Source organism: Meles meles, chromosome 20 (assembly GCF_922984935.1).
Source record: "Meles meles chromosome 20, mMelMel3.1 paternal haplotype, whole genome shotgun sequence".
In the NCBI taxonomy this organism is placed as follows: Eukaryota; Metazoa; Chordata; class Mammalia; order Carnivora; family Mustelidae; genus Meles; species Meles meles.
This window is the reverse complement of record NC_060085.1, coordinates 1,058,037-1,083,207: the sequence shown is the minus strand read 5'-3', so window position 1 is coordinate 1,083,207 and position 25,171 is coordinate 1,058,037. Positions and strand designations below refer to the sequence as shown.

At 66.7% G+C, this 25,171-nt stretch overlaps 1 protein-coding gene across 2 annotated transcripts; it reads left to right on the top strand.

The window, feature by feature from the left end:
• Positions 1-511: 511 nt before the first annotated feature.
• REXO1 (RNA exonuclease 1 homolog) lies at positions 512-23,771 on the top strand. 2 transcript variants are annotated; one of them, XM_045991053.1, is made up of 18 exons: positions 671-806; positions 2,271-2,359; positions 3,034-3,088; positions 13,766-15,486; positions 16,227-16,331; positions 17,097-17,307; positions 19,282-19,445; positions 19,749-19,880; positions 19,970-20,093; positions 20,721-20,834; positions 20,939-21,076; positions 21,191-21,304; positions 21,423-21,496; positions 21,686-21,796; positions 22,171-22,286; positions 22,383-22,521; positions 22,685-22,805; positions 22,883-23,771. In XM_045991053.1, the coding sequence occupies exons 2-18, from the start codon at positions 2,336-2,338 to the stop codon at positions 22,969-22,971; spliced, it is 3,552 nt and encodes a 1,183-aa protein (XP_045847009.1). In that variant the 5' UTR covers positions 671-806; positions 2,271-2,335; the 3' UTR covers positions 22,972-23,771. The 2 variants fall into 2 exon arrangements, with proteins under 2 accessions (XP_045847008.1, XP_045847009.1); XM_045991052.1 differs by lacking the exons at positions 2,271-2,359; positions 3,034-3,088 and having other exon boundaries at positions 512-806.
• Positions 23,772-25,171: the final 1,400 nt, after the last annotated feature.

Genomic DNA, 25,171 nt, shown 5'->3' with positions numbered 1-25,171 from the left:
TGGCGCCCCGGGCGGGCCCCGGCGGACAGCAGGCGCCCAGAGCGGCCCCGTGGGGCCGGGCATCGCGCGCCCACGAGCAGGTGCGTTCAGGGGAGCCTCGGGCGGGTTCCGGGGTCCCGGGAAGACGCGCCCGCACGACTCGCCCCGGCCAGCAGGGGGCACTCCAGGGCGACGCGCTGGTAAAGCGCCGGTTACGAGCGAGGGACTGACCGCCGGGTCCTTTGCGACTTTTTCCTTTTCCCCGATCAGGCGCGCGGTGGACAGCTCGGGCGCCGTCGGGGCCTCGGGCTCAAGATGGCTGTGCCACCGCCTCGGAGGGCCGGGCGGCGGCGCCGGCGACGCTCCGGGAGGCTGCAGGCCGGGCCGCCCGCGTCCTCCGTGCGTCCTCCCGCGGCCGCCGGTCCCAGCCCGCGCGTCCGCGCCGCGCCGCTGTCCCCCGAGGGCCCGCGCCTCTGATCAGGCGCGCCGCGGGCAGCCGCTCCCGAGGTCCCTTGCGGCGGCGTCCCGGGGGCCTGCGGGGGCCTCGGAGCAAGATGGCGGCCGCAGGGTCCGGGAGGCGCGGGCGGCGGCGACGGCGGCGACCGCGGCGCCAGTGAGCGGCCCGGGGGCCCGGGCGGCTCCGGCCCGGGGTCCCGCTTCGGGACGGACCATGCTGCGCTCCACCGGCTTCTTCCGGGCCATCGACTGCCCCTACTGGGCTGGGGCGCCCGGGGGGCCCTGCCGGCGGCCTTACTGCCACTTCCGGCACCGCGGCGCCCGGGGCCCCGGCGCGCTTGTCGGCGGCGGAGCGGCGCCCCCCGCAGCAGGTAATGCCCGAGCGGGGCTCGGCTCCCCGGCCCAGGCCTACCCTCTGCCGCCGACGCTCCCCGGCGCCCGGTTCTCGGCCCAGGCCGCTCTCCGCACGCCGGTGGGCGTCGTCTCCCGAGCCGGGCCCGGGACCACCCACCCCCGGGCCCGGTGCACGGCGCGGGGTGTCGGCGAGCCTCCGCTCCCGGGAGCAGGCGGTCCAGCCGGCCAGGGGCCATGCCCTCCTGGAGCTGTCGCGGGCGTGCAGTGAGCTAACGCAGGCCGAACGCCGAGCGCGGCTGGCACCGGTCGGCGGGCCCTGGGCTCTGCCTCTCCTCGCGCCCGGGCTCGCCCAGCGCCAGGGGCTTGCGGCCGCGCCGGTCTGTGGCCGCGCTGCTCCGCGCCTCCGGGAGCGGCCACTGCTGTCGCCAGGAGTGCGGTTAGGAGGTCGTGGGGGCCCCTACTGTGTGTCGGGCGCGCCTGGACGGGGAGTAAGTGAGCGCCCGGGGACTGGGACGGGAGGGGGAGGAGGCTTCCAGGAATTACCCGCTTTCCGTTGCGCGGAGGATGTCGGCGGACTGCAGGTCGCATCACTGTGGTGATTGTCCTTGTCATGGCAGGGCTGGGTGAAAGCGGGGAGGACTCAGGCAGGCTTCTTGCAGGAGGGGTGGGGTTTGAGCTGAGACTTTAGGAACGGGGGCATCGCGGGGAAAGGCTCGGAGAGAGGATGGGGCGGTGTCCTTGTTTCTGAGGGAAATCCAGGCTCCCACCGGTGACCTCCGTCCTTCGGGACTGGCTCCCCCTTTCCGCCAGACCCCGACCTCCTCGTTCTGTGTCAAGTTTCGTCTGTTTTTCACCGTGAGAAATGGTTGCTTCGGCACCTTCTTCGAAAGACGAGCACACTGGCTGGAGTCCGATCGTAGGGCCGGTTTCCCACGTCGTCAGGAAAGGACAAGCAGGGTTTTCTGATTGGTCGCATGAATTTGCTTAGCCCCCTGGCACCGGCAGCGGTCTGCAGCCAGCCAGATGCAAGCGTTCCTTGGTTCCACGCCTGTGCTGGGCACGGGGTGTGCAGAGCGGCCTGAGCTTCCAGTGTGGCCGCCAGGAGCCTGCTGTTGAGAAAACCCCCGTGCCCACGGGTACCGTGGAATCCGCACCCGCTACTCCCGGCTCCAGCGGCTCGGCGGGCGGTGGGTGGAGCACAAGGGAGTTGGCGCCCAGCTCACCTGGTGAAGGTGTTCGGTCCGTGCACTTACCTGTTGGCATTGTGCGTAGCGCTTTGCAAAGAGTCCCCTGATTTCTGGGTTCCTCACGGTTTACTGAGCGTTGGGAGAGGGCAGGACCACACCCTCATGCCGCTGACTGTCGACCTGGCCCCGGGTCCTCCAGTTGCCCTCCAGCCGCCTGAGCTCTGGGGTGTGATTTCTCGCCTCATGTGTTCTTCCCATGGTAAGTCGCTTTTTACGTTTCTTTCTGCCTCACAGGTGGCCAGTTGGTTTCTCAAAGGGAACCTGTTTGGTGATGTGGGCTCCACTTGCCGCGGGGAAAGATGCAGCCGCCTGCCCCTTCCCCCGTAGGTCTTCACTTTCCTTTTGCAGGAAAGGAGAGGCCGGGGGAAGGCCTGTTTCAGAGAGAACACTGCCTCCCCTGCAAGGGGCAGGGTCAGATCCCAGCTCAGCCTCTTTTTTGCTGTGGGGCCTCTTGGACCCTCTGTTTCTTTCTCTGTGGTGTGCTTATGGGGTTGCTGCCTTCTGAGGAGGCCGCAGAGAGTGTGTGCCTCATCCTTTCGCTGCCTTTCAGCTTCCCCTGCTCCAGATTTTGACAAGTTTTCTTCCGGCGGGAAGAAGCCGCAGCCGTCCAGGTGTGCGTGGCCCAAGCAGAGGTGCTCTGGCGAGGGTGGGCTGGGCCAGGCTTGCTTGGACTCCTTTTAACGCTCCAGTGCTGCTAAGGTGCTGGGTGGAGCTGCCCGCAGGTGGGCTGTGGGGGCCCCTGTGAGGCCCAGCACCTCTGGTCTTGGGCCAGTGGGCGCCTGAGCCTTTCAGCAGAGTCTGAGTCCTGTGAGGGGGCTGGACAGGGGATCCTGTTGCTTCCAGCCCTGCACACCCAGCCCCACTGCCCGCCCACGCGCTGTGGGCTTCAGGACTCCCACCTCCCAACTCGGCGTGGCATTGCCCAGTTGTAGCGGCACACACTCCGGCGGGCTCTCTAGAACTCTCAGTGGTAGGGATGGTTGTCCCTGTTTTACAGATGAGGGAACTGAGGCCCAGAGATGGGGAGCCACTCTCCCGGGTGTGCATGGCCGGTAAGTGGGGGATGGGATTGAGTCCGGGCCGTCAGGCCCTTGCCACACTCACCACCTTCCTCCATGCCCGCTGCCCAGCACCTGTGTGTCCCTCACGCACAGCGGGGCCCCCTCTGAGTGTCGGGCTCGGCGCTCGGCCCCGGGGCTGGCCGGGAACAGCGAGCCTGGGAGGAACAGAACTGCAGGACTGGAGCGCTGTGACCTGAGGACAGGCTGGAAGGCGGTGTGGTCAGGGCTGTGTGTGTGTGTGGGGGGGGAGCCCTCCCCTGGTAGGGCCCTTTATGGTGTGGAGAGAAGTCAGGCGGAGGAGGGACGGAGCGGGAAAGGAGTGCTTCCCCGCAGAGGGTGGATGTATTTCCTCTGTGGGCTGGCTTGGAGCTGGAGGGGCACAGCCATGGTTACAGGCAGCCCCCAGGGGACGACGGCGCTGGGCAGGCCCGCGGGTCCCGCCACCCGTCAGCTGCTCCCTCTGGGGGCCGCGTGCCAGCGGGTTTCGTGGGGGCGACTTCCCACCGGCATGTGCTGGTGTCTTCGGAGACCGGAGGGAAGGGCTCCCTCCCCCGCCCGGCGCGTCCTCGGCACAGGTGAAGGCGGGGGGACTTGTGTTCCCTGAACGGAGAAAGAACGGATCCTGAGAGGAAACCACGCAGAGGGCAGCATCGCCTTTCATGTCTGGAGGCCTGGCCAGGGTGTGCAAGGAGCCTGCGGTCTTTGCTACCCGGGGGCAGCGTGGCCTGGAGTCCGACCCACCGGGCCTCCGGCTTCGTCTGGGCCAGGAGCTCTGCAGCTGGCTGGGGGATGAGTGGAAACTGGCCATCGGGGCCGGACGCGCTCTGGGTGGGGGGGTGCGGGCGTGGGCGTGTGCGCACCGGGCGGCGGAAAGCACGGAGCAGCCTCCCCGGCCCCCACCTGCTCTGTGCGGGCAGCACCCCCTGCCCGGGGCGCGACAGCAGCGGGCGTTCCCGGGCATCGCCCGGTGTCTCTTGGTCCTCAGCTGTTTCTTGCGGAGGCCACCTGACTTTGTTTATAAGTGTGTCCCTCCCCCCCACCCCTCCCGAGATGCGGCCGCCCCCAGGGACGCAGCCTTGCAGGCCTCCCCGCGGAGCGCTGCAGCTGGTGTTGGATCTGGTGCCGGCGGGGCTGGGCTCAGAGGTGAGCTGCTGGGCTTCCCAGGGCCCGGGTTCTCTTATACCGGGCCTCTCGGCCGCTGGGCCCTCAGCACTCCCAGTGCGTGAAGCCCCCGCGTTCTCTGTTCCGAGTCCTTTTCCTCGCCACTGGAGCAGGTTCGACTCGGAGTAGCGTTTGTTTTAAAGACCTCGGCAGTCCTGGACTGTCGGAGGGAAGCAGCTTCGTGAGCCGCCCGAGGCCGACCACACCTGCAGGCGGCTGCGCCTCCCCCTCCCCACAGCCTTGCGTTTTTGTGCGTCGGTCCTGCCGCTGGTTACGCTGGATTCTGTTTTCAGAGGCGAGAGGCCATCCAGGGCCTCTGCCCCCGGCGTCCTGCAGCTGGCAGCCGTCCAGACGGCCCGAGACCTCCGCAAGCTGCCTTCCTCCCCTGACCTGGGAGGGAGCCGCACACCTACGGCTGCTTCGGGGTTTTAAAGTGTTTCTGCTCCGCACTAGCAGAGCAGTGGGGCTCCCCCGCGGTCCCGCCCCCAGGGGACGCTGGGCGCTGGCTGGGGAGGCTGCTCCTGGCACATAGTGGGCGGGGCCGGGGGTTGCTCCCTGGCGCCCCGAGCGCCCCTCCCCTGTATCCGCCCGTTTGTTTCGGGCCTGGAGCGTCTGTGCTGCCTGGTGAGCGCGAGGAGCCTGCTCAGCGCCTGGCCCGGGCAGGGTTGGCGGGGAGCAGGGGCTGCTCGTGGTGCCTGCGCATGCCCCACCCGGAGTGCTCCAGGGGCCTCGGGAGGAGCAGGCTCTGCGGCCGCAGTGCAGCCCCACGGGAAGGCGGTCGGGCTTTGCTTTCTGTTGGGCAAAGAGCCTGTCCTGGGGACCGGCGGGGCGGGCCTGGCCCCCACCTGGCCAGCGTCCCACCGGTGCCTCGGTTGGCCCTTCTTGGAACGGGTAATGACTTGGGCCCTCCATGGACTGACGGTGTCATGGGAACGTTCTTGTCTGCTTCGTCGTCCCCTCGCTCCCTCTGCAGTCTGGGTGGTCTTTACAGAGCCACGCTGGGTGCAGCCAGGGCGGGCGTCAGGCGCGTGGGGTCGTCCGCTCTTCGCCGGCCCACGCGGTGGGGAGGCCGGGTGGTGTGGTCTGACGCGCAGCAAGAGCCGGGTGCCAGGAAGGAAGCCGAGAGTGGGAAGAGGTGCCCGGGCCACTGGAGCCGGGAGCCCTCGGGGCGGACTGCAGGCCGGGGTCGTGGAGGGTCTCCTCGCTCCGCTCCTCGGTGCACTGCGCCCTCCGGAGTCTGTGCTGTGCTTGGCCGGTGCCTTTCGGGGGACGGGGTGTGTGTGCTTGCCATCCGGGGGCCTGTGGTCTGGCGGCTTCTCCTAGCTAGAGGATCTCTGGTAGCAGCCGCGCAGAGGGCCTGGCCATAGCGGGCTGGCCGGGGGCAGGCGGGAGTGCAAGGCGAGGAGCACCCCGGGGGAGCTGCCTCCCACTCGTGGCTTTCACTTGCTGGAGGAAAACGGGGTGGGCAGCTGCTGGGGGGCCCAGAACCCGGGCACTCTGAGGGTGGGGCTTGGCCTGGACCCGTGTTCACGTGCAGGTGCCCCTGGGCCTCGGCGTCTTCTGGGTGTGTCTGAATTCATTGTGTACTTCTGGGCGGGCGTAGGGTGGGGGGCATTCTGGAAGCCTAGGGTGGGTGTCCCCCCGCGCAGGTAGGGCCCGGGGTCCAGGAGAGAGCGTGGTAGGCCCTGGGATTTGCAGACATCAGGCAAGTGTGCCCCAGCAAGTGATTCCTGAGCTGGGCTTTGAAGGATGAGTAGAAGTTTGCCTGGTGGCTGGAAGCAGGAGCAGAGATGATAATCTAGGAGACAGGGCAGTGGAAGGCCTGGAACGTTCTGTCGTGTGGTGAGGAGGGACCGTGGGAGGGAGGGAAGGGGGTCGTTGCTCTCTTGCCTTGCTGCTACCCCTAGCGGCTCCGGCAGGGGTCCCTGTTGTCACGCTGACTCGTGATGGTCCCGGAGGCTGCTGTGGTCCGGCCAGTCCAGCCCAGTCCAGCCCAGAGACGGCGGTGGAGGGCTGTGCTCAGGGCCTGTTGGCTTTCCTGCGTGGCTGGGGGGGGGGGCTGTCTCTGCCACAGGGACTGTCTCCTCCGGCCACCACAGGGGCCTGTGTCCAGGGGAGCGGGTGCGCTCAAGGCACAGGGGCCCCCCGGGCCCGCGGTCAGGATTTCCTTCACTCACTCGCTCACTCACTCCACGAACCAGCCAGCTCCCTTGTGGCCTGGGTGTGGAGGGGAGCCAGGCAGTCAGCGTGTGGAGCGGCTGGACAAGGAGGGGGCAAGGCCCAGGAAAGGGACAGGGATGGCGTGTCTGAGTGCCACGGGACTACATTCCCTCCAGGTGCATCCTGGTCTTTCTTGTCCCTGTGTGTCCTGGAGGCCAGATCCGTCCCCTCCCAGGTAATGGACACACAAAACAGTTTTTGTCCCGAGAGATCTGGGTCCCCTTCCCCAGCACAGCGGGCCGGGAGACCCTTAAAGAGCAAGGGTGGGGGTATACTGTTCCTGGAGCCCTGGGGCCTCCCTCGCCGTGCACCCGTGCCCCAGCGTTGTACTGGGTACCTGGGGAAGGGCACAGGCTTGTCCGAGCAACTTTGTCCCACCAGTTCTGCAGGGAGGATCCTGGAGGGCTGCCTGGAGGAGTTGCTGAGACAGAGGGCATCGGGCTCTGGGCAGGAGTCTGGTCCTGTGTGGAGGAGGGCTGGGGGCTGGCCCACCCGGAAACTGCCCTCGTCCCCCACCCCCAGCACCTACACGTGGGGTCGAGCGATAAAAGGCACCGACGCTCGCGTGTGGCCTTGGAGCGTAGGCTCTTTCTTGGGAGATACCTGGCTCCCCCCATCTCCGCTCCGCAGTCCAGGACCGGCCGTGAGAGGTGCGGCTTTCCTTCTCTCCACCCCCCGCGTCACCCTGAGGATGCTGCGGTGTTCCTAAGCCTCCGTCGGGGGGGAAGGTGACCCCCGGGACTCCCGCCACCACGTTTGCGGGCTTGGAAGTGTACCAGGGCCAGCGCGAGAGAACCCTCGATACTTTCTGTGTCGGGACCGTGCCAGCGACTTGGCGGCCCTCGTGGGCTGGTGATGAGGGCAGCAGAGGGCAGGCCCCCTCTGGCCCGCATGGAAGGCCACGCCACTGCTCGCCTGTATTTCCGTGCGCTCTTTGTGATTTTGTCCTGCCCTGAGCCTTCCCTGTGGTTTTGCAGCACGGCCAAGGCCCCTCACGGTTATGGTTCCCGGCCAGCAGGCTCAGTGCTGGGCCTTGGCTGCCTCCAGGCCACTCTCGTCCTGGTCCTCCCGGGATCAGGCCTTCGGGGGGCGGGGCGGGGGAGCTCCCTTGTGTGTGGCCCGTGATGGCCAGAGAGAGCCCAGTCGGGTGGTGGTCTCAGGGCTGGCTGGGGTCCTCTTTCTTTTCTTTCTCCTGGAGCCCTTGTACTTGCTTGGGCGGGGGGGGGGGGGGTTAGAGCTGCGGGGGAGGGCAGCGAGGGGAGGCTCTCCGGGGCTTGGAGCTTTGAGCTGGTGTGTGGAGCCGTCCAGCATCGTCAGCCTGCCCCGGAGGCGGAGGTGGACCCCGGGCTCTGCTCCCCTCAGCACAGACCAGTCTCCTCATCAGGCACATAGCAGGACCCCCCCCCCCCGTGTGCCCTCTTGAGCACCCCTTCTGTTGGCTGTCGCTCTTTTCTTCCTAGATGTCTGGGGTGCCCCAGGTGGCCCCAGAACGCCCCGCTGTGCCCCCGAACGACGGGTGGATGGCCAGGTACTTTGACCCCCGGCTTCAGGCTCCTGCCCTGTCCGGTGGGCACTAGGATGTCCGGGGGTGGTGGTGAGGGCACCCTGGGGTGGGTAGGAAGGTCATCAGTAATAGAGACTCTGGGCCTGGAGAGGAGTAGTGACGGCGAGCCCCTCTGAGGACCTGGGGAGCTGCCCTGGCCCCTTCTGGGGGCTGGCCAGAAAAGCCCAAAGTGAGGGGTGGGTGCTCAGACCTTCTGAGCCCCAGCTGGCCCTACCCTGCATCCGAGCCAAGCCAGGGCTGGCGGGTAGCCAGCGTCCTTTCTGCCACTGTGGCCTTACTAGGGTGTCCCCCCTTCTTGCGCGGCCTCTGCCCCCTCCGCAGCTCCTGGAGCCTGGGTGGCTTCAGTCTCTCTGCTGACTAGCCCTGGCGTTCTGCTTATCTTGAGGGCTATGGGGACGGTCTCCTCCCTGCGCCCTGCTGCCCCCGTGCAGGGTCCCCAGTCTCTGGCTGCCCCGGGTTGGAGGAGAGTTCCGCTGGGGTCTTATCGGGGCTGGAAGCCCGGGTGGGACCGCTGTGCGGCTCATCATTGTTGGGCAGCAGAGGAGGAGGGCAGGCAGACGAGGTCTCCGGCAGCGGCAGGACTGCTTTCCGGGCGGGGAGGACCGAGGCTTTGGGGTCAGCCCTCTCGCCAGCTGCCTGAAGCTTAGGGAGCAGCCCGGCTCCGAGGCCCTGCCTTCTTATCTGTGGAACGGGCAGACTCGGGGGTCAGGACGATCTTGAGGGCGCGCCTGAGCGCCTCCTGGGGTTATGGTGGGGCGCGGGGGCCTCCCCCAGTGGGGCCCCTGTGCTCGGCTGTTTTGGTAACCCCACACGTCTCTGTAGGAGGGTGCTCCGTGTTTTCCGGAGCTGGGGTGCGGTGGGCGCAGATGCACACACGGGGCCCAGGATAGGGTGTTGCTCGGGAGGCCCCGCTGCCCTGTGGCCCATTCAGCCCCTCGTGGTCTGCACAGTGACCCTCGGCCAGCCCCACGTGGGCTATCGCGCTCAGGGGGCCACGGCCCTGGACGGTGGGGCTTTGACTTTCCCTTGTGGGGCTGGGGAAGCCCGCCTGGTGTCCAGCGTGCTGGTTACCTGTCCCAGACGTGGGCGGTCAGAGAGTGGCAGGACGCCAGAGCCGGGGGAGGGCGGCTCTCTTCCGGCAGGACAGGTCCTGGGGGGCGTGGGGCATAGGCGGGCTGCGGGTCCGGTGTGCGTCTGGGAAGGGGCGAGAACAGCCTGGTTAATCTTGTTTGCTGAACGCTTACCAGGCGCAGACCCTCACGCAGACCCTCACGGGAACTGCCCCTTGGCTGCCATCCAGATAAATGCCCTGAGAATTAGAAGGTGCCGTCCAGGGCGCCCCACGGCCCTTCCTGACCTCTCAGTGCCACCTACCTGAAGCGTTCCAGTGTGCTCCACGGGTTGGTGGGCGGTGCCCCGGGAACGCCTTGTAGCTTGTAAAACATTTTCTTGGGGAGCTTCTCCAGTTCCGAGAGGCCCCCCGAGGTCCCGGCCCTCCGAAGCAGGGCAGGGCAGGGGCTGGGTCCCAGGAAGGTCCCCCTCCCTGAAGGCTTAGGTGACTTGGCTGGGGCTCAGTGGGCCGACCTCTGGGCCCTGTGTGCTCACTTTGAAGCCATGAGGTTGTAACGGAGTTCTTGGCAGCTGTACTGGAAGCTTCTAGACCTGTGTGGAGCCCCTTGGGCTGCTGACAGAGTCTCATAGTACCGGCGGGAACCTGAGGCCCCAGGGGGGCCGGGGCTTGGCCTTGACCATTGTAGGGCCATTGCGCGTGGTTTTTTCTGCCCTGGGGTTGGGCAGGCCACCTCCAGCTGGGGCCGACAGCGGCCCACACGGGCAGGGCTTGGGGACGCTCACATCAAGGGACTGGGGGCTTGGACTGGGCTCAGCCAGGAGCTGCACCGCTTCAGAGTCTGAGCTCCTGGGACCCCTCCCCATCCGAGAGGCCGGGCTGCCTGGAGGCTCGTGGGGGTGGACCCGGCGGGGTCACCCTTAGGATGCCCGATCGATACAGGCTCCAATGTAAGAGACTAGACAGCCCCCCTCCGTGCCCCTTGGCCTCAGGACTCCCTACCCCCTGAGTTAACGAGGCAGCCTTCGGGCTTCGCAGACCCCTCTCTCTCTCTCCTGTGGGGTCTCGACCTAAGCACACATCCACTTGGGGGGAAACCCTTCCTTTTGAACTGTGAGGTAGCCTGAGGTCTGAACTCTGATCTCGATTCCTTTGTTTCTGTTTTTAATTTTTTTTTTAAAGATTTTATTTATTTATTTGACAGAGAGAGATCACAAGTAGACAGAGAGGCAGGCAGAGAGAGAGAGAGAAGGAAGCAGGCTCCCTGCTGAGCAGAGAGCCCGACGCGGGGCTCGATCCCAGGACCCTGAGATCATGACCTGAGCCAAAGGCAGCGGCTTAATCCACTGAGCCACCAAGGCGTTACATGTTTTTTAATTTTTTTAAAAAAAGATTTTATTTATTTGTTTGACAGACAGAGATCACAAGTAGACAGAGAGGCAGGCAAAGAGAGAAAGGAAGGGAAGCAGGCTCCCACTGAGCAGAGAGCCCGATGCGGGGCTCGATCCCAGGACCCCCAGGCACCCCTGACCTCATTACTTTGAAACAGGGTTGAGGGGCTCCTGGCTGATGTGCATTTTTAAGTTTTTAAAAAAAATTTTTAGAAGATTTTATTTGGGGAACCTGGGTGGCTCAGTGGGTTAAAGCCTCTGCCTTCAGCTCAGGTCATGATCTCAGGGTCCTCCTGCCTGCTTGTGATCTCTGTCTGTCAAATAAATAAATAAAATCTTTAAAAAACAAAACAAAACAAAAGATTTTATTTATTTATTTAACAGAGAGCACACAAGCAGGGGGAGGGGCAGAGGGGGAAGCAGACTCTCCACCGAGCAGGGAGCCTGATGTGGGGCTCCCTCCCAGGACCCCAGGACCACGACCTGAGCCGAAGGCGGCCGCCTCACCGACGGAGCCCCCCGGGTGCCCTGGATGTGCGTCGTGTTTGAAGCCCCCCTCCCTGGCGAGGGTAGGGAGACGCCCACCCGTTCATCTGTGACCAGCGCCTGGGGGTGTGATCCCCTGCGGTGGGCTGGAGCCCCTTGAGGTCCAGCAGTGCTGGCCCGTGCACGTGCCCAGTGAGTCCCCGCCGACTTGTGGCGCCTGCGGGCCTCTCTCTGCCGGCAGCCAGGACTTGGGAGGGGAGGGCACTGCCCCTGTTCACTCAGGCAGCGTTGGGCTGGAGTGGGGTTGTGAGCAGGGTGGGCTGGGAGGGCGGCCCTCCCTGTCTCTGACCAGGGGCGGCTGTGCGTTCTGCCCCCGGGCTCCCCACCGCACGTCTGGGAGTTTCCAGCTGTGATGGGCACGAGCTGACCCCGCCCGGCGCCCCAGCTCGGTGACGGTGAGCGTTGACTTTGCCCATCTCTGACTCACAGTCCTGGCGTGTCCTGGTGGTCTGAAGCATCACTTCCTTTCCTGTAACTACTGCCCAGACCGATTCCAGGTTAAATGCCAGGCAACAGGCCTACCACTGTCCCTTCTTCCCTCGGGCCCTGGGCAGCCTCCGGCCCAGCCACAGGCCCTGCACAGCTCCCTCTCCCAAAGGCTGGCAGCCAGCGGCGGGTTTCTGTCCCTGTGCTCTCTCGCTCAGTGATGTTGCTTGGAGTGTGCTGGGGCTGCGGAGTAGGGGCCTCAAGACCACAGACGACTCCTCTGATGGCCCTGTGGGGCCAAGGTCCAGAGTCCGTCCCCAGGGCTGACTCCAGAGGCAGACGGGGGCCCCTTCCTGCGGCTCCAGGGGAGAAGCAGCTGCTACTTTCCAACCACAGGGCGTGAGATCTGGCCGGGTTTGCTTTCGGGGTACTGGAGACTCATCTGTGATCGACTTGTAAGAGTTGTTTGAATGTGGTTGGGACACGGCATTATAGTCGTGCAGGCGTGCAGCTGGGATTCGTGATTAGTGATTTGGAAGGTTCATACGTGGGTCCCTCGGGGGCTCAGTCGGTGAAGAGTCTGCCTGTGACTCAGGTCGTGATCCCGGGGTCCTGGGACCGAGCCTCACGTAGGGCTCCCTGCTCTGCGGGGGTCTGCTTCCCCCCCCCGCCCATCACCTCACTTGTGCTCTCTCCCGCTCCGTCCCTCTCAAATAAATAAAATCTTTGAAAGAATATAAATAAAATTTCAGATAGGATTTCCTTTTTTTTTTTTTTAAGATTTTATTTATGTGAGAGAATGAGCGGGGTCAGGGACGGAGGGAGAGGGAGAAGCAATAAGCAGGCTCCCCGCTGAGCAGGGAACCCGATGCGGGGCTCGATCCCGGGACCCCGGGTCAGGGCCTGCGCCGGAGGCAGCCGCTCCGCCGACCCCGCTGCTCGGGCTCTGCTCAGACGGCTCTCGGTGATGAACTCTGGATTCCGGAGCGCTTGCCCGTGCTGTGTTTGGATACGGTGTGTCATGCCTCTCTGGGGACGTCGGGCTTCGTTGGCTCAGCCTTTATTCAGTTTCTGTGCTCCTGTCCGGGCGTGGGAGCGGCCCAGGGGCTTCGTGTACACAGCGGTGGTTTGCTCGTGCGGTGCTCGAGCTCGGGGCCGGAGCGCGGCGCGGGGCCCGATTCTCTGTCCCGCAGCCACCGGCGCGCGTGTGGACTCTTCACGTGTGAACCTCACGAGGTTGGGACACCGGGCCGGCTCCGTGGGGAGAGCGCGTGACCCCCGACGCTGGGCCGCGAGTTCAGGCTCCTGGTTGGCTGTGGAGGGCACTAAAAAAAATAATCGTAAACTTTTAAAAAACAACGACATTAAGAGGATGTAAGCTTGGGGCGCCTGGGTGGCTCCGTGGGTTAAGCCTCTGCCTTCAGCTCAGGTCACGATCCCAGGACCCTGGGGTCGACCCCCGCATCGGGCTCTCTGCTCGGCGGGGAGCCTGCTTCCCCTCCCCCTTCATCTGCCTCTCTGCCTACTTGTGATCTCTGTCTGTCAAGTAAATAAATAAAATCTTTAAAAAAAGGGTGTAAGCTTTGCCGCACTCCACTCGGTGTTCTCAGAACGAGATTTGAACATACAGTGCTTTTTCTTTTTCCCACCACGGGGCGGGGGCCCGGACGCCACTGCTCTGCCTGACCTTTCCCGGAAAAGCATTGTGGGGCTCCCTCGCGGGGAGCGTCCGTGCCCTCCTGGCATCTGCAGGGAGCCCTACAGGTGGCACTTCCGGGGTGGCCCTCTGCTCCCTGCTCCCCCAGGCCCTGACTCTGGGGAGCTGTGCTCGTCCCACCCCACGCCGGCTGTCTGCGCCCTGCCTGCTGGCCGGCCCTCCGCTGCGGGAGGAAATACGTGCTACGGCTTCACCCTGGGCTGGGCCCGCGGACTCTCCTCGCCCCTTCTCCCGGATGGCACTTGACCAGTCGGTCTCCTCCCTTGTGCCAGTTCCACGACCTTCGCCGGGAGGTCTGGGGACCAAGCGGCCGTGCCTCTGGGGCCCAGTTCTCCTTCCTCACTCCGCCTGCCTGCTGAGGGGGGTGGGGGGCACTCTGGAGTGCCGGCAAAGCCTCGCTGGGGGTTTGCCGGAGGCCCAGCCCCCCAGTTGGTCCTGGTTCTGTGCTGGTTCGTGGCCCTTCCCCGTGGCGTCGGGGCTGAGGCGCGGACTGAGGCAGTGGCCAGCGTGGGCTCGTGCGGCCGCTGCCGGAGCAGGCCCGCTCACTGCTCTTTCCTCCCGCTTCCCATTTCAGGGCTCGGTTATGATCCGTACAACCCCGAGCTGCCCAAGCCCCCCGTGCAGAGGGAGAATGGAGCGCTGGGCCGGGGGGACGAGCCCCGCTCGGACATCCTGGAACTGGAGCTGGTCAACCAGGCCATCGAGGCCGTGCGCTCGGAGGTCGAGCTCGAGCAGCGGAGGTACCAAGAGCTCCTGGAGACGGCCCGCGAGCACAGCTCCGCCGAGGCCCCCGCCGTGGCGCCCCACGGCCCCGCCGCTTGCCCCGCTGCCGGCCTGGACGAGGACACCTTCCCACTGTCCTTTGATTACAACCCTGGCGGCCGCCCCAGCCTGTCAGGCCCTGACGCCAGCTACCAGCCCAGTCCTTTGGCCGCTGCCGCCGAGGCAGGTAGCAAGTACTCGCTGGCCTCTCTGGGTCGGGCGCAGGGCCGAGGTGCGGGGGGCAGTGGCACCCTGGAGTACGTCCCCAAGGCTGTGAGCCAGCCCCAGCGACACAGCCGGCCCGTTCCCAGCAGCAAGTACGTGCTGGACGACTCCAAGCCATCCACGGACCTGGAGTATGACCCACTGTCCAACTTCTCCGCCCGGCTGCTCAGCAGGGCCAGCTCCAAGGACGACAGGGCCCCCAAAAGGCCCAGGGGCTCCCGGGGCAGCGAGCCCTACACGCCTGCCCTCAAGAAGCCCTGCGACCCTTTTGCCGGCTGCGACGCCAGGTTTTCGGACTCGGATGACGAAGCCGCCGCGACTCCGGCCGTTGTGCCGGTCGCCCCCAGCCCCCCGAGAGCTCAGGCAGGCCCTGAGAGCAAGGCCCCTGGGCAGTCAGGCTCCAGGGAGGGCCGGGACGCCGAGGAGGGTGGCCTGCGGGAGACCAAGGAGATGGCAGTGCAGTACGACGTGGAGGACCTCGGGCAGCCCCCCAGGGAGCCTGGGGGGACGCCCGTGGCCAAGCCCAGCTCTCCGGCCAGGACCGCCCGGGAGCCCAGTGGCTCCAAGCAGGGAAGACCCAAGAAGAAGAAGAGCGGGGCACCGCCCGCGCCCGGCCACAAGGATGGCATCCGGAAGAAGGACAGGGGCAAAGACGGAGAGCGCGGGAGGCCGGCTGGGAAGCCCTGTGCAGACCGGAAGGGCCCACAGGCTGGAGGCCCCCGGCATAGGGCCGAGCTGCCCGAAGGGACCAAGAAAAAGCCATCTTCGGCCACCCCGGTGGCCAGCTCAGGGAAAAGCCGGCCTGACCGTGGGAGTGTCCCCCAGCTGCCAACCAGGACTGGCGGGAAGACCGCATCGGGCAAGCTGGCGGAGCGGAAAGCCCGCTCCCTGGACGAGGGGGCCCCCCGGGACGCCCCGAAGCTGCAGAAGCGGGCCCTGAGCCACGCAGACCTCTTTGGGGACGAGAGCGAGGATGAGGGCCCGGGACCTGCGGCACCCCCCGCCGCCCCGCCCCGCCTCAGCTCCACCTCCGACTCGGACTCGGACTCGGACTCCAGCCTGGGTGTCTCGGCCGCTCGGGGCCCGCGCAAGCGCCTCAAGGCCCCCCCGCCCGCCAGGCCTGCCCCCGCCTCTCCCTCCTCGTGCTCCTCCTCGTCCTCGTCCTCCTCTGCGCCGGCCGGGAGTGTGGACTACTCTGCCCTGGAGAAGGAGGTCGACTTCGACTCGGACCCCATGGAGGAGTGTCTGCGTATCTTCAACGAGTCCACCAGCGTCAAGACGGAGGACAGGGGCCGGCTGGCCCGGCAGGTGGGCCTCCCCCCCGGGGCCCTGCGGCTGCGGGGCCACCCCCGTCCACGGGAACGAACCCGGGGACTGCCTGCGGCCCCCCGCCTTGTCCACTCGGAGCAGGCTTAAGGCCACCAGCAGGCTCCCGGGGCGGTGTTCTGAGATGCACAGAAACCAGGCAGGGCTGGCCCACCTCTCCCTCCCTCTCCTCCGTCCCCCAAACCCAGCCTGGCCCCAGCCTTTCTGGGTTGGCTGGCACGGGTCCCCGTGCTGGCCGCCAGAGGGAGCTGGCTTTCCACAAAGCCGAAACTCACGGCTTCTTGGAGGGTGGCAAGGTTCCGTTAGGGCCGCCCGGTCCTCTCCTGCCCTCCTCTGTTTACAGACCTTTGAGGTGGTGCCCGGTAGATTTCCCTGCCTGGTGCCTGTGTTTCTGAGCCGCCCCTGTGAGTGGGCGAGGGAGGGGAGCAGGAAGCAGTGGTCTGGGCAGGAGACCCTTTTGGCCAAGGCCCGCGTCGCCCTTGGGCTGAGGTGTGTCTGCAGGAGTGTGCTGGGGAACCTGCTTCCTCCCCTGTGAGCCGGCAGGGCTTGGAGGTGAGGGCCCCCCGTTGTATCTCAAGACCTGGGAGTCCCTCCCTTGAGTGCGCCTGCCTTCCCACCTCACCCCCCCCCCCCCCCGATCTGGGAGGTCTGGGAGCCCGCTGCGTTGGTGTTGGGGGGGCCGGAGGGATGGAGCTTCGCTGAGGGACGGGTGTGTGTTTCAGACCCCCAAGGAAGAGAAGATCGAAGACAAGGAGCATTCGGGGCTGACCACTCTGTTCCCTGGGCAGAAGAGGAGAATTTCTCATCTCTCCAAGCAGGGCAAGGAGGTGAGCATCTGCTTTTGGGTCCTTAGTAAAGGTCGGCAGGAGAGAAGAGGCCTCTGTGTGCGGAAACAAGACCCCGTGTTCCCCTGCTGGTGGGTGACACAGGGCAGGGAGGGTGACGTGACGGGTGGCTCCGGAGTGGCCGTCCTCCAGTGGGGTCACACAGCCCAGCCTGGTGCTGGCTGGGGGATGTGCTATGTGATCCCGGAGAAGTGGCCCAACCTTTCTGAGCCCTGGTTTCCGCGGTGAAGACAGGAACGGCTGCTGGTGCTAAGGCCAGCCGGCTGGCGGGAGGCCGGGGCAGACGGTGGGGCTCCAGGCCGAGCACCTGGGAGCTCCGGCTGAGTCAGGCCCTGGACCCCTCCCTGGTGAGGCCGGAGACGGGAGAGGACGAGCAGGCAGGGATTGGACGGGCGTGCTGATCCAGTCAGGGGTGCAGGGACTCCCCCCCACGAGTGGGTGTGGCTGTTATCAGGGCCAAAGGCACGGCCTGGGCATTCTGAAGACAGAAGCCAAGAGGGCAGGGCCACAAGGCGATCTACTCTGGGACAGCCCGGAGACATGAATTTGAGGCCTAACATGCTGAGCTCCTGGGTTCCTGCCTGGGTATCTAAGAGCTCAGAAGAAGGCCCCAGGGTCGCCGGCTGCACCCAGGCCCCGGAGCCCCTGCCTTCCTGCCCTTGGCCGTACTGCCAGTTTTTTGCCCTGCGCGATCTTGTCTGGGTGCCCCTGGCCTACAGCCGCTCCCTGGGATTTGTCATCCCCCAGGCGGAGCCCGTAAGGAGAGGCCCGGCTCCCCCCGCCCGTCCCCCCACCGCCCAGGAGGTGTGCTACCGGCGGGCACAGCAGGCCCAGAGGGACTCCGCCGGCTGGCTCCAGGCTACCCAGCAGCCGGCCGAGAAGCCCTCCTCCATCCACATCTCCGCCCCCGGCGAGAAGAGGAGGATCGCGCATGTCCCCAACCCGCGCCTGGCTGCCGGTGAGTCCCAGGGCACGGTGAGTCCCAGGGCACTGAGTCCCAGGGCACGGTGGCTCTGGACGGTGGGAGGGGCCCCAAGGCTCCGCTTCTGCCCCCGGTGGTGGCCTTGAGCAGCGCCCAGCCCGGGCCTCAGTGTGCTTTCCTGTGAGAGAGGGGTAAAGGTCTCTCCGACAGTTAGTGGTCCGGCGTGATGATGCGCCCAGGGGCCCTGGGCCTTTCCCGGCTCTGGTGCTGGTAGAGGACTGCTGGCTGGGGAGGGCCTGAGGGCTGCCTGCCTCCCGTCCCTTGCCTATCTCACAGACCCAGAGCCTCCCTCTGAGGCCCCGAGCCAGAGGTCTCCCTGGGATTCTCCCTCTGTCCCTGCCCCTGGTCTTTGTGTCCTTGCCTCCCCCGGGCTCCTCGGGTATCGGAGGCCGGTGGCCTCCTGGGGGCCGGTCTGAGTGTGGGCACCGGGCCCTAGACGGCGATGCCAGGAACAGGGAGCTGGCCGCGGGGTTGTGTGTGCGGTGTGACTGGAGCCTCTCCCCTGGTTTGGGGGCCTAAAGGGCGGTCTGGTACCCTCCCCCTGCTCTGCGGGAGCGCTCCGCGCTCGGGAAGCCGGGTCACGCCTCCATGGTCGGACAGGCGGGACGCTCGGTGTCTCTGGTTCAGCGGTGTCTGGAGGGGGCTCAGGAGGCCTTGTCCAGATGCAGAGTGCGCTTCTCTGCTGTTTGACCGGCTCCCGGGGGATTCTCTCGCTGCTGGTTCCGACACCCCCTTGAGGAACCGGGCCTGAGGGCGGCCCTACGAGGTGGTTCTATGAACACAAGTATCCGTAGCCACCCCTGCCTTTCCCTGGTGCCAGGAACCTTCTTCAGGATAAGCTGTGTGCGTTCTGATCCGTCCCCACCCTGAGCTCCCCAGTTAGGACCCGATGGCGAGAGGTGTTGGCTGAAGGTCTGTAGCTGCGGCCAAGGGCGAGGACCCTGAACCATGTGGGGCCTGGGCGGCGGCTCTCGAACCCACAGCTGCTGCCCGCGGCCGAGCTGTGCGGTCGGTCCTGGCACATGGGCCTCGCCATGCGCGCTGGGGGCGGGGGCCTGGCATTCGGAGGCACGGGGGGTGCCTCCCTGAGCGGCAGCGGGACCCACCTGAAGTCTTGGGAGTCCTGCCCGGTGCTCGGTGCCGGCTTTCCTTTCCTCACGAGCCCGCGTGCCGCTGCGACGTCTCTGTCTCAGTGAACCCGAGAGCGGTCTTGCCGTCCCTGAGAAGTGTGTGTTTTCTGCTCAAGTCGGCAGAGGCAGACCCTGCTGTGGGATGGGCCACAGCCGGCCGGTGGTGCCAGCGTCCTTGCCGAGAGCCCGGGGCCCCGGCCCCTGCTGCCCTCATCTGCCCCCATCTCCTGTCGCGGCCGGGCCCGGGAGCAGGGCTGGTCTGAGGCCCCACGCACACGCACGCCCGCACCATCTGCCTGCAGCCCTCGGAAACGGCCCGGCAGGCGGGTGCCCCCCTCCGTGGTTGGGGGGCGGGAGACTGTTTGGTTTGTGACCTCATCAAAGGGAGCAGCAGAACACACAGGCGGCGGTGGGCAGGCCCGCTGGTCACAGTGACCGGGCCGGGGGTGTCCCATACCCTCTGGTCCTCCGCCCAGGAGTCAGGGCCTGTCCCCCTCATAGTCAACGCCTCGGAGTCGGGGGCCGGAACATGTGGCAGAGGCTCCCCGCGTGGCCTGCCACTCGCCGGACCACCCCGGCGGCAACGTTGCCCGAGCCGGCCTCCAGAGCCCCGTTTGTGTTTCCCCCTTCTCGATGGACTTGCCCGGAAGCAGATAGAGCCTAATGTCCTTCCACAGCCCGTGCCCCGCAGCCCGGCCCTTCCCCCTGTGCTCCGAGATGCACGTCCTGCTGGCGCTGAAGGACCGCGGCTGCCTGGTGCTCTGCAGCTCGGTGATGGGCGTCCTGTCCTCCTGCGCTCACGCACCCTGTGCCCCGCCAGCCCCCACAGGTGCCAAGAGGGCCCTCGCCGCCAGCAGCAGCCAGCCTCCCAATGGCCCCGAGCCGGGCAGCCAGCCCCTGAAGGCGCGCACGTTGTCGGGCATGGCGTCCAAGACCACCACCACCGTCACCCCCAAGCGCGTCGCCCACAGCCCATCTTTACAGGTGAGTGCGCCGCTGCCCGCCCCGTGGGAGCCTCCTCCTGCCCCCTGCCTGGTTCAGAGACGCGGGGGCGGGGGCGCGCGCGCGCCATGTGCCCCACCCCCACCTGGCCTCAGTCTCCCCCCTCGTCCACTCTGCCAGCGTGGTCCGTTGGCGCCGATGAACCGGCGGCCACCCTCCTGGTCACCGGAGCCCAGAGTGTCCGGCAGGGTCCACTGCGTGCGCGATGCCCTGGGGATCCTGAGAAATGCATCAGAGGGTCAGGCGGGGACACGCCACCTCCCGACAGATCTGTGTCTTCCCTAGAGTTTAAAGAAGCCCATTATCCCGAAAGAGTTTGGGGGCAAAGTCCCCACAGTCATCCGCCAACGGTATCTCAACCTGTTCATTGAGGAGTGCCTCAAGTTCTGCTCCTCGAACCAGGAAGCCATAGAGAAGGTGCGTGAGCCTGGCAGGGGCCGGGGCGTGGGGCGGCTGCAGGGCCCCAAGCCCAGGAGCCCGGGCCTGAGCTGCGTGTCTGTGGTCAGGCGCTGAACGAGGAGAAGGCGGCCTACGACCGCAGCCCCAGCAAGAACATCTACCTGAACGTGGCCGTGAACACGCTGAAGAAGCTGCGGGGCCTGGTCCCCAGCTCCGCGCCCGGGCTCACCAGTAGGTCGGGCCGGGGTGCGCCGGGCGGCCAGGCGCTTGCGTCTGCAAGGGTCAGGCTTGCGCCTGCAGCGCAAGGGAAGGGGTAGTCGGGGCCGGGCTGTGGGACGCCGGCCGGCTTTCTGCCGCCCGGAGCGCAGGGACACCGTCCAGCGAGAGGCCGTGGGAGGGGCCGGTGGTGGGTGCCGGCTCCGGGCTGTGGGCTTCTGCGGAAGGCGGGGCCGCGCGCCCACACCACCGCCTGCTGGCTGTCGACAGCCTCCCGGCGAGCGGCTCTGGGCTGAGGACCCCGCTGGTGGGGCGGCCTCTTCAGGGGCGAAGCCGGGCCTGCTCTGTGCTTTCAGCTCCGGGAGCCCCGCTGCCCCTCCAGTGCGCTCGCTTCCCTGCCCTCCCGCTCCCACCTCCGCCCCCCACAGCTCCGCCTGCACAGGGTCCACGGAGCTCCGAAGGCCCATAGGTCTCCCCTGTCCCCTAGGACTGCCACCAGCAGCTGGTCCCCAGAGTTAAGGTGGGGCAGGATGGCCGCCCCCAGGTCACGGGCCCCCAGGTCAGGCCTTTCCTGACAGGTCCCCCCGGAGAACGGGGTGCGCTCGGGAGTCCGAGCCCGCTTTGCCCTCCCCTCACCTCCAGAAACCAGCGGCCGGAGGCTTGTGTCCCATGAGATGGTGCTGGGGGGCAAGTTGGCCACCAAGACCAGCTTCTCGCTCAGCCGCCCGAGCAGCCCCCGAGTGGAGGACCTGAAAGGTGAGCCCAGTCCCTTCCGCGGTCCCGCCAGGCCAGCCCTTGCTCGCCTGCCTGGCCCTCCCCGGCCTTGCTGTGCGCTGACCACCGGTCCCGGCTGTCCCCAGGGGCCGCCCTGTATGGCCGCCTCAAGGAGTATCTGCTCACCGAGGACCAGCTCAAAGAGAACGGCTACCCCTTCCCTCACCCCGAGCGGCCTGGGGGGGCCGTCATCTTCACGGCCGAGGAGAAGAAGCCCAAGGACTGTGAGTGGGCCCGAGCGCCGGTGCCGGGGCGGGCGGGGGCGGCTGCGGAGCGGCCTCTGGGCAGAGGGGCGCTCGGGCCCTGATGCCTGCACCCGCCCCCCGCCCGCCCCGCAGCGTCCTGCCGGATCTGCTGCCGGTGTGGCACCGAGTACCTCGTGTCCGCGTCGGGCCGCTGCGTGCGCGAGGAGGAATGCTGCTACCACTGGGGGCGGCTCCGCCGGAACCGCGGTGAGGCCCCCGGGAGGGAGGCTGCAGGTGCCCGGGCCTGTCGGGGGTCCCCATCGTGCGCAGGAGGCGCGTGCTGGGCTGCCCGGGGACCCTGCCCTGACCGCCCCGTCTCTTCCAGTGGCCGGCGGCTGGGAGACCCAGTACACGTGCTGCTCAGCCGCCATCGGCTCCACTGGCTGTCAGGTCGCCAAGGTAGGACCCGCGGGCCCCGCTGGGTGCTTCCCCCCGTGGGGAGCGGACTTGGCCTGGCTGGAAACGAGGGGCAGCCCGCGCCGGAGCCCTGACCCCGCCTTTCCTGTCCTTTGATCCGTGCGCCTCTGACGGCCTTGAAAGAGCGGGGGCGTCCGCCGCCCTCAGCGGCCTTCTTCCCGCCGCCCGCAGCAACACGTGCAGGACGGCCGGAAGGAGAACCTGGACGGCTTTGTCAGGACTTTTGATAAAGAACTTTCGGAAGACGCTCACCCAGGGATCTTCGCGCTTGACTGTGAAATGGTGAGTCACGCGCTGCGCGTGCTCGGTGGCGGCCTGGTGCCCGCGTCTGCAGCCTGGAGCCGGCGTGGGTCTCAGGACAGAGCAGGTGAGGGGAAGAGCACGGCCGGTGGCCGGTGCCGCCTCCCTGGTGGCTCGGGCTGGGACAACGGGCGTTTTCCACACCGCCACGGAGCGGCTCTGGCCTCGGCCCCCCGTTCGTCCCAGGCGCGGAGCGATGCCGCCGTACCTCAGGCCTGGCGTGCATCGGGCTGCTGGGGCTTAGTGAGGGCACCCCGGGTTCAGGACAGCTCCAGCTCCCAGAGCAGCCCCAGGGGCTCCCCCAGGGTGCGGGGCGGGGCGGGCGCGTTGTCACGCGAGCCCTCCCGGCCGCGCAGTCCTACACCACGTACGGCCTGGAGCTGACGCGCGTCACGGTAGTGGACACGGACATGCACGTGGTGTACGACACCTTCGTCAAGCCAGACAACGAGATCGTGGACTACAACACCAGGTGGGGCCCCGCCGCCCCACCCCACTCCCCGCCCCCGGCTTGGGCAGCCCAGAACCCTCCCTCGCTACCCTCAGGCCCCAACTCTGCCCACCCCAGGTTTTCAGGGGTGACCGAAGCTGACCTCGCCGACACAAGCATCTCGCTCCGGGACGTCCAGGCCGTCCTGCTGAGCATGTTCAATGCCGACACCGTCCTCATCGGACACAGCCTGGAGAGCGACCTGTTGGCCTTGAAGGTACTGCCCGCCCCGGGCCCCGCTCGCCGAGGGTCTGGGAGGGTGGCTGGGGCTGTCCTGGGCCCCGGGGCGCTCAGCACGGCGGGGGGTGGGGGCTGGGCGGTCCCACAGGGCCCCTTCCCGCCTGGGCCCCCATGGTGTGTGTCCGGCTGCCCGCGCACAGGTCATCCACAGCACCGTGGTGGACACGTCCGTGCTCTTCCCGCACCGCCTGGGCCTCCCGTACAAGCGCTCCCTGCGGAACCTCATGGCCGACTACCTCAGACAGATCATCCAGGACAATGGTGAGCCGGCGGGCGGCGGGGGGGCGGGCCGAGTCGGGGGGGGGGGGCGCCCACCCTGACGCACCCCCCCCCCACAGTGGACGGGCACAGCTCCAGCGAGGACGCCAGCGCCTGCATGCACCTGGTAATCTGGAAGATCCGAGAAGACGCCAAGACCAAGCGGTGACCGCTGCCGCCCACCCGCCTTCCCTGCAGCCCCGGCCCGGCCTCTGCCCCAGGCCTCTTCCAAAACAGTGCAATAAATCTCGAGAGCTAACCCTGTCCACGTTGCCGAGACATGGAAACAGAGAGAGCGGGACGAGCCGGCGGCATGAGAGCCCCGCACGGAGACCACCTGGAGCCCCGCCCCCCACCCGGCCCCCTGCGCCGCCCCTGCCTTCTGTCCTCTGGAGACGGCCGCTGACGCCTGGAGGAGGCCGGACAGACGCTCCCCGCTCCCCCCGGGCCCGCTGCGTCCCTGGCAGCCAGGCCTCCTGGCTCTCCCGCCGGGCAGGCTTTCCGTGGGTGTGTTCGAGACAGGGGTTTTTTTATTTTGTATTGTTATTTTTATTATTTGTAATTTAAACTTGGCGACTCGCATAGTTGTCTTTTCCCCACCCGGAGAAGCAAGACCCTGGTGCTGCCTTCCCTGCTGGGGGAGGAGGAGAAGTTGGGGGGCCGGGGGCCGACAAGCTGGCACTTGGCAGCCACCAGGACCAAGAGTCCAGCCTGGCCTGGGCCGGACAGGTGGGAACTGGACTCCGTGACCTCTGGGAACCAAGCCAGCCCCCCCCCCCCCCCCGCCTCCTCCCCCAGGGCCTCGCCTTCCGGACCCCTTCAGGGCCCCTCAGCCTCTGGACCCTGTCTTCCGGCCCGAGCCCCACTCTCCCCAGGGGCTGTCTGTAAAGGCCTGCAGCCTCCCCAGGGCCCTGAGCCCTTCCTCCCCAACCCGAGGCAGGGACAGAATAAATGTTTGTATGGATTTTAGCCCGCGTGGCGTCTGGTGGTGGTCTTGCTGCCAGGTGAGCCTGGTGTCAGGACTCACCGCTGACCGGGAAAGCAGGAGCACATCCTTGTCCGACTTCTGAGGACCATCTCCAGATCCCTGGGTGGCCTGGCTCCCCGGGGGCGCCGTGATGGGGGAGGTGGTACCCCAGTCCTGTGAGTGGAGCCGCCTGACTGGCCCGTGGGGGGGCGGGGCGGGTGAGGAGACCCAGGGAGCCACCGCGCGTCGCCCTCGCAGGGCTGAGAATGTGCGGGGGGAATGGAAGGCTGGCGGCCCACCCACCGTGTGTGCCTGTTCGCTGCTCCCAGGACATGCTCTTGTGCACAGCACCCAGTGATGAAATCAGGCTTTTGCGGATCATTGTGCCTCTTGGGGGTGGAAGGGCCGGGGCTGTTCACGTCTCTACTTGTAGTTCATTTAAAATGCAAAATGAAGCCAGAAATGACCTGGCGGAGGGGGCAGGTGCTGGAGTGCCCTAGGTCTGGAGGCAGGAGCACACAGGTGCTGGAGGGAGGACTTCCTGGAGGAGGCCCCCTGGACTCTGTCAAGCTTCTGCCGAAGGCCAAGAGAGCAGGGCCCCAGTCTGAGAACACAGCAGTCTCTACCTCTGAGGTGTCCTGGGCCATCGCTGCCGAGGACTGGTCGCCCTCTGGATCCTGGGAGGCCCTTGGGGGGAGTGTTGGCCGAGTTGGGGCCCCAGCCACTGTTGTGTCCCCCTGAGGTCCTGTGACCCTTTGGCTTTATCTTCCACAAACAGGTAGTTTGCTAAACCAGTGGCGCAGGTTCTGTTTTTGTTTTTGTTTTGTTTGGAGGGGGGCAGAGGGAGAGCGAGAATCTCCAGTAGGCTCCGTGCCCGGCACCAGCCGGACACAGGGCTTGGATCACACCACCCTGAGGTGGAGCCCTCGGCTGAAAGCAAAAAGAGTCGACCCTTCAGCCACTGGGCCCCCCAGGAGCAGCCCCCACCTCGTTTCTGTGTGTCTGGTGGTACCTGCTTCCTCCCCAGAGCATAAGGAGGAGCGCCTCAGGGAGGCGGGGGGGAAGGGGCTGCAAGGTCTCTGCTGCCCAAAGATGCTGAGTCCTGGAGGCCGCGGGGCCTTTGCAGATCAACGTCTCTCTGGAGACTCTTTGAACAATTTGTGCCGTGCCCCTACCCCACCACCACCCCGGGCTCTTTCCCATTTGCTGCTGGGTAGGCGCTGGGTGTTTGTTGAGTGAATGAATAAATGAGAAGTTGACCTGCCCCGCCCCCGCCCACCCCAGGCCAAGGAGGGTGTACAGACCAGGCTTTCCGAGAACAAGGAGTGGGAGGCAGGGGCTCTGATGGGGGTCACGACTCATTCATTCACTCACCCGACGTTTGCTCACAGTGTTGCGATGA

Excerpts from the sequence above, each read along its gene's own strand:
- REXO1 (XM_045991052.1), top strand. The coding sequence starts at position 650 with ATGCTGCGCTCCACCGGCTTCTTCCGGGCCATCGACTGCCCCTACTGG. Across the intron at positions 21,305-21,422 it reads GCGGCTCCGCCGGAACCGCG|TGGCCGGCGGCTGGGAGACC; the intron begins GTGAGGCCCCCG and ends CGTCTCTTCCAG. Across the intron at positions 21,797-22,170 it reads TCGCGCTTGACTGTGAAATG|TCCTACACCACGTACGGCCT; the intron begins GTGAGTCACGCG and ends CCGGCCGCGCAG.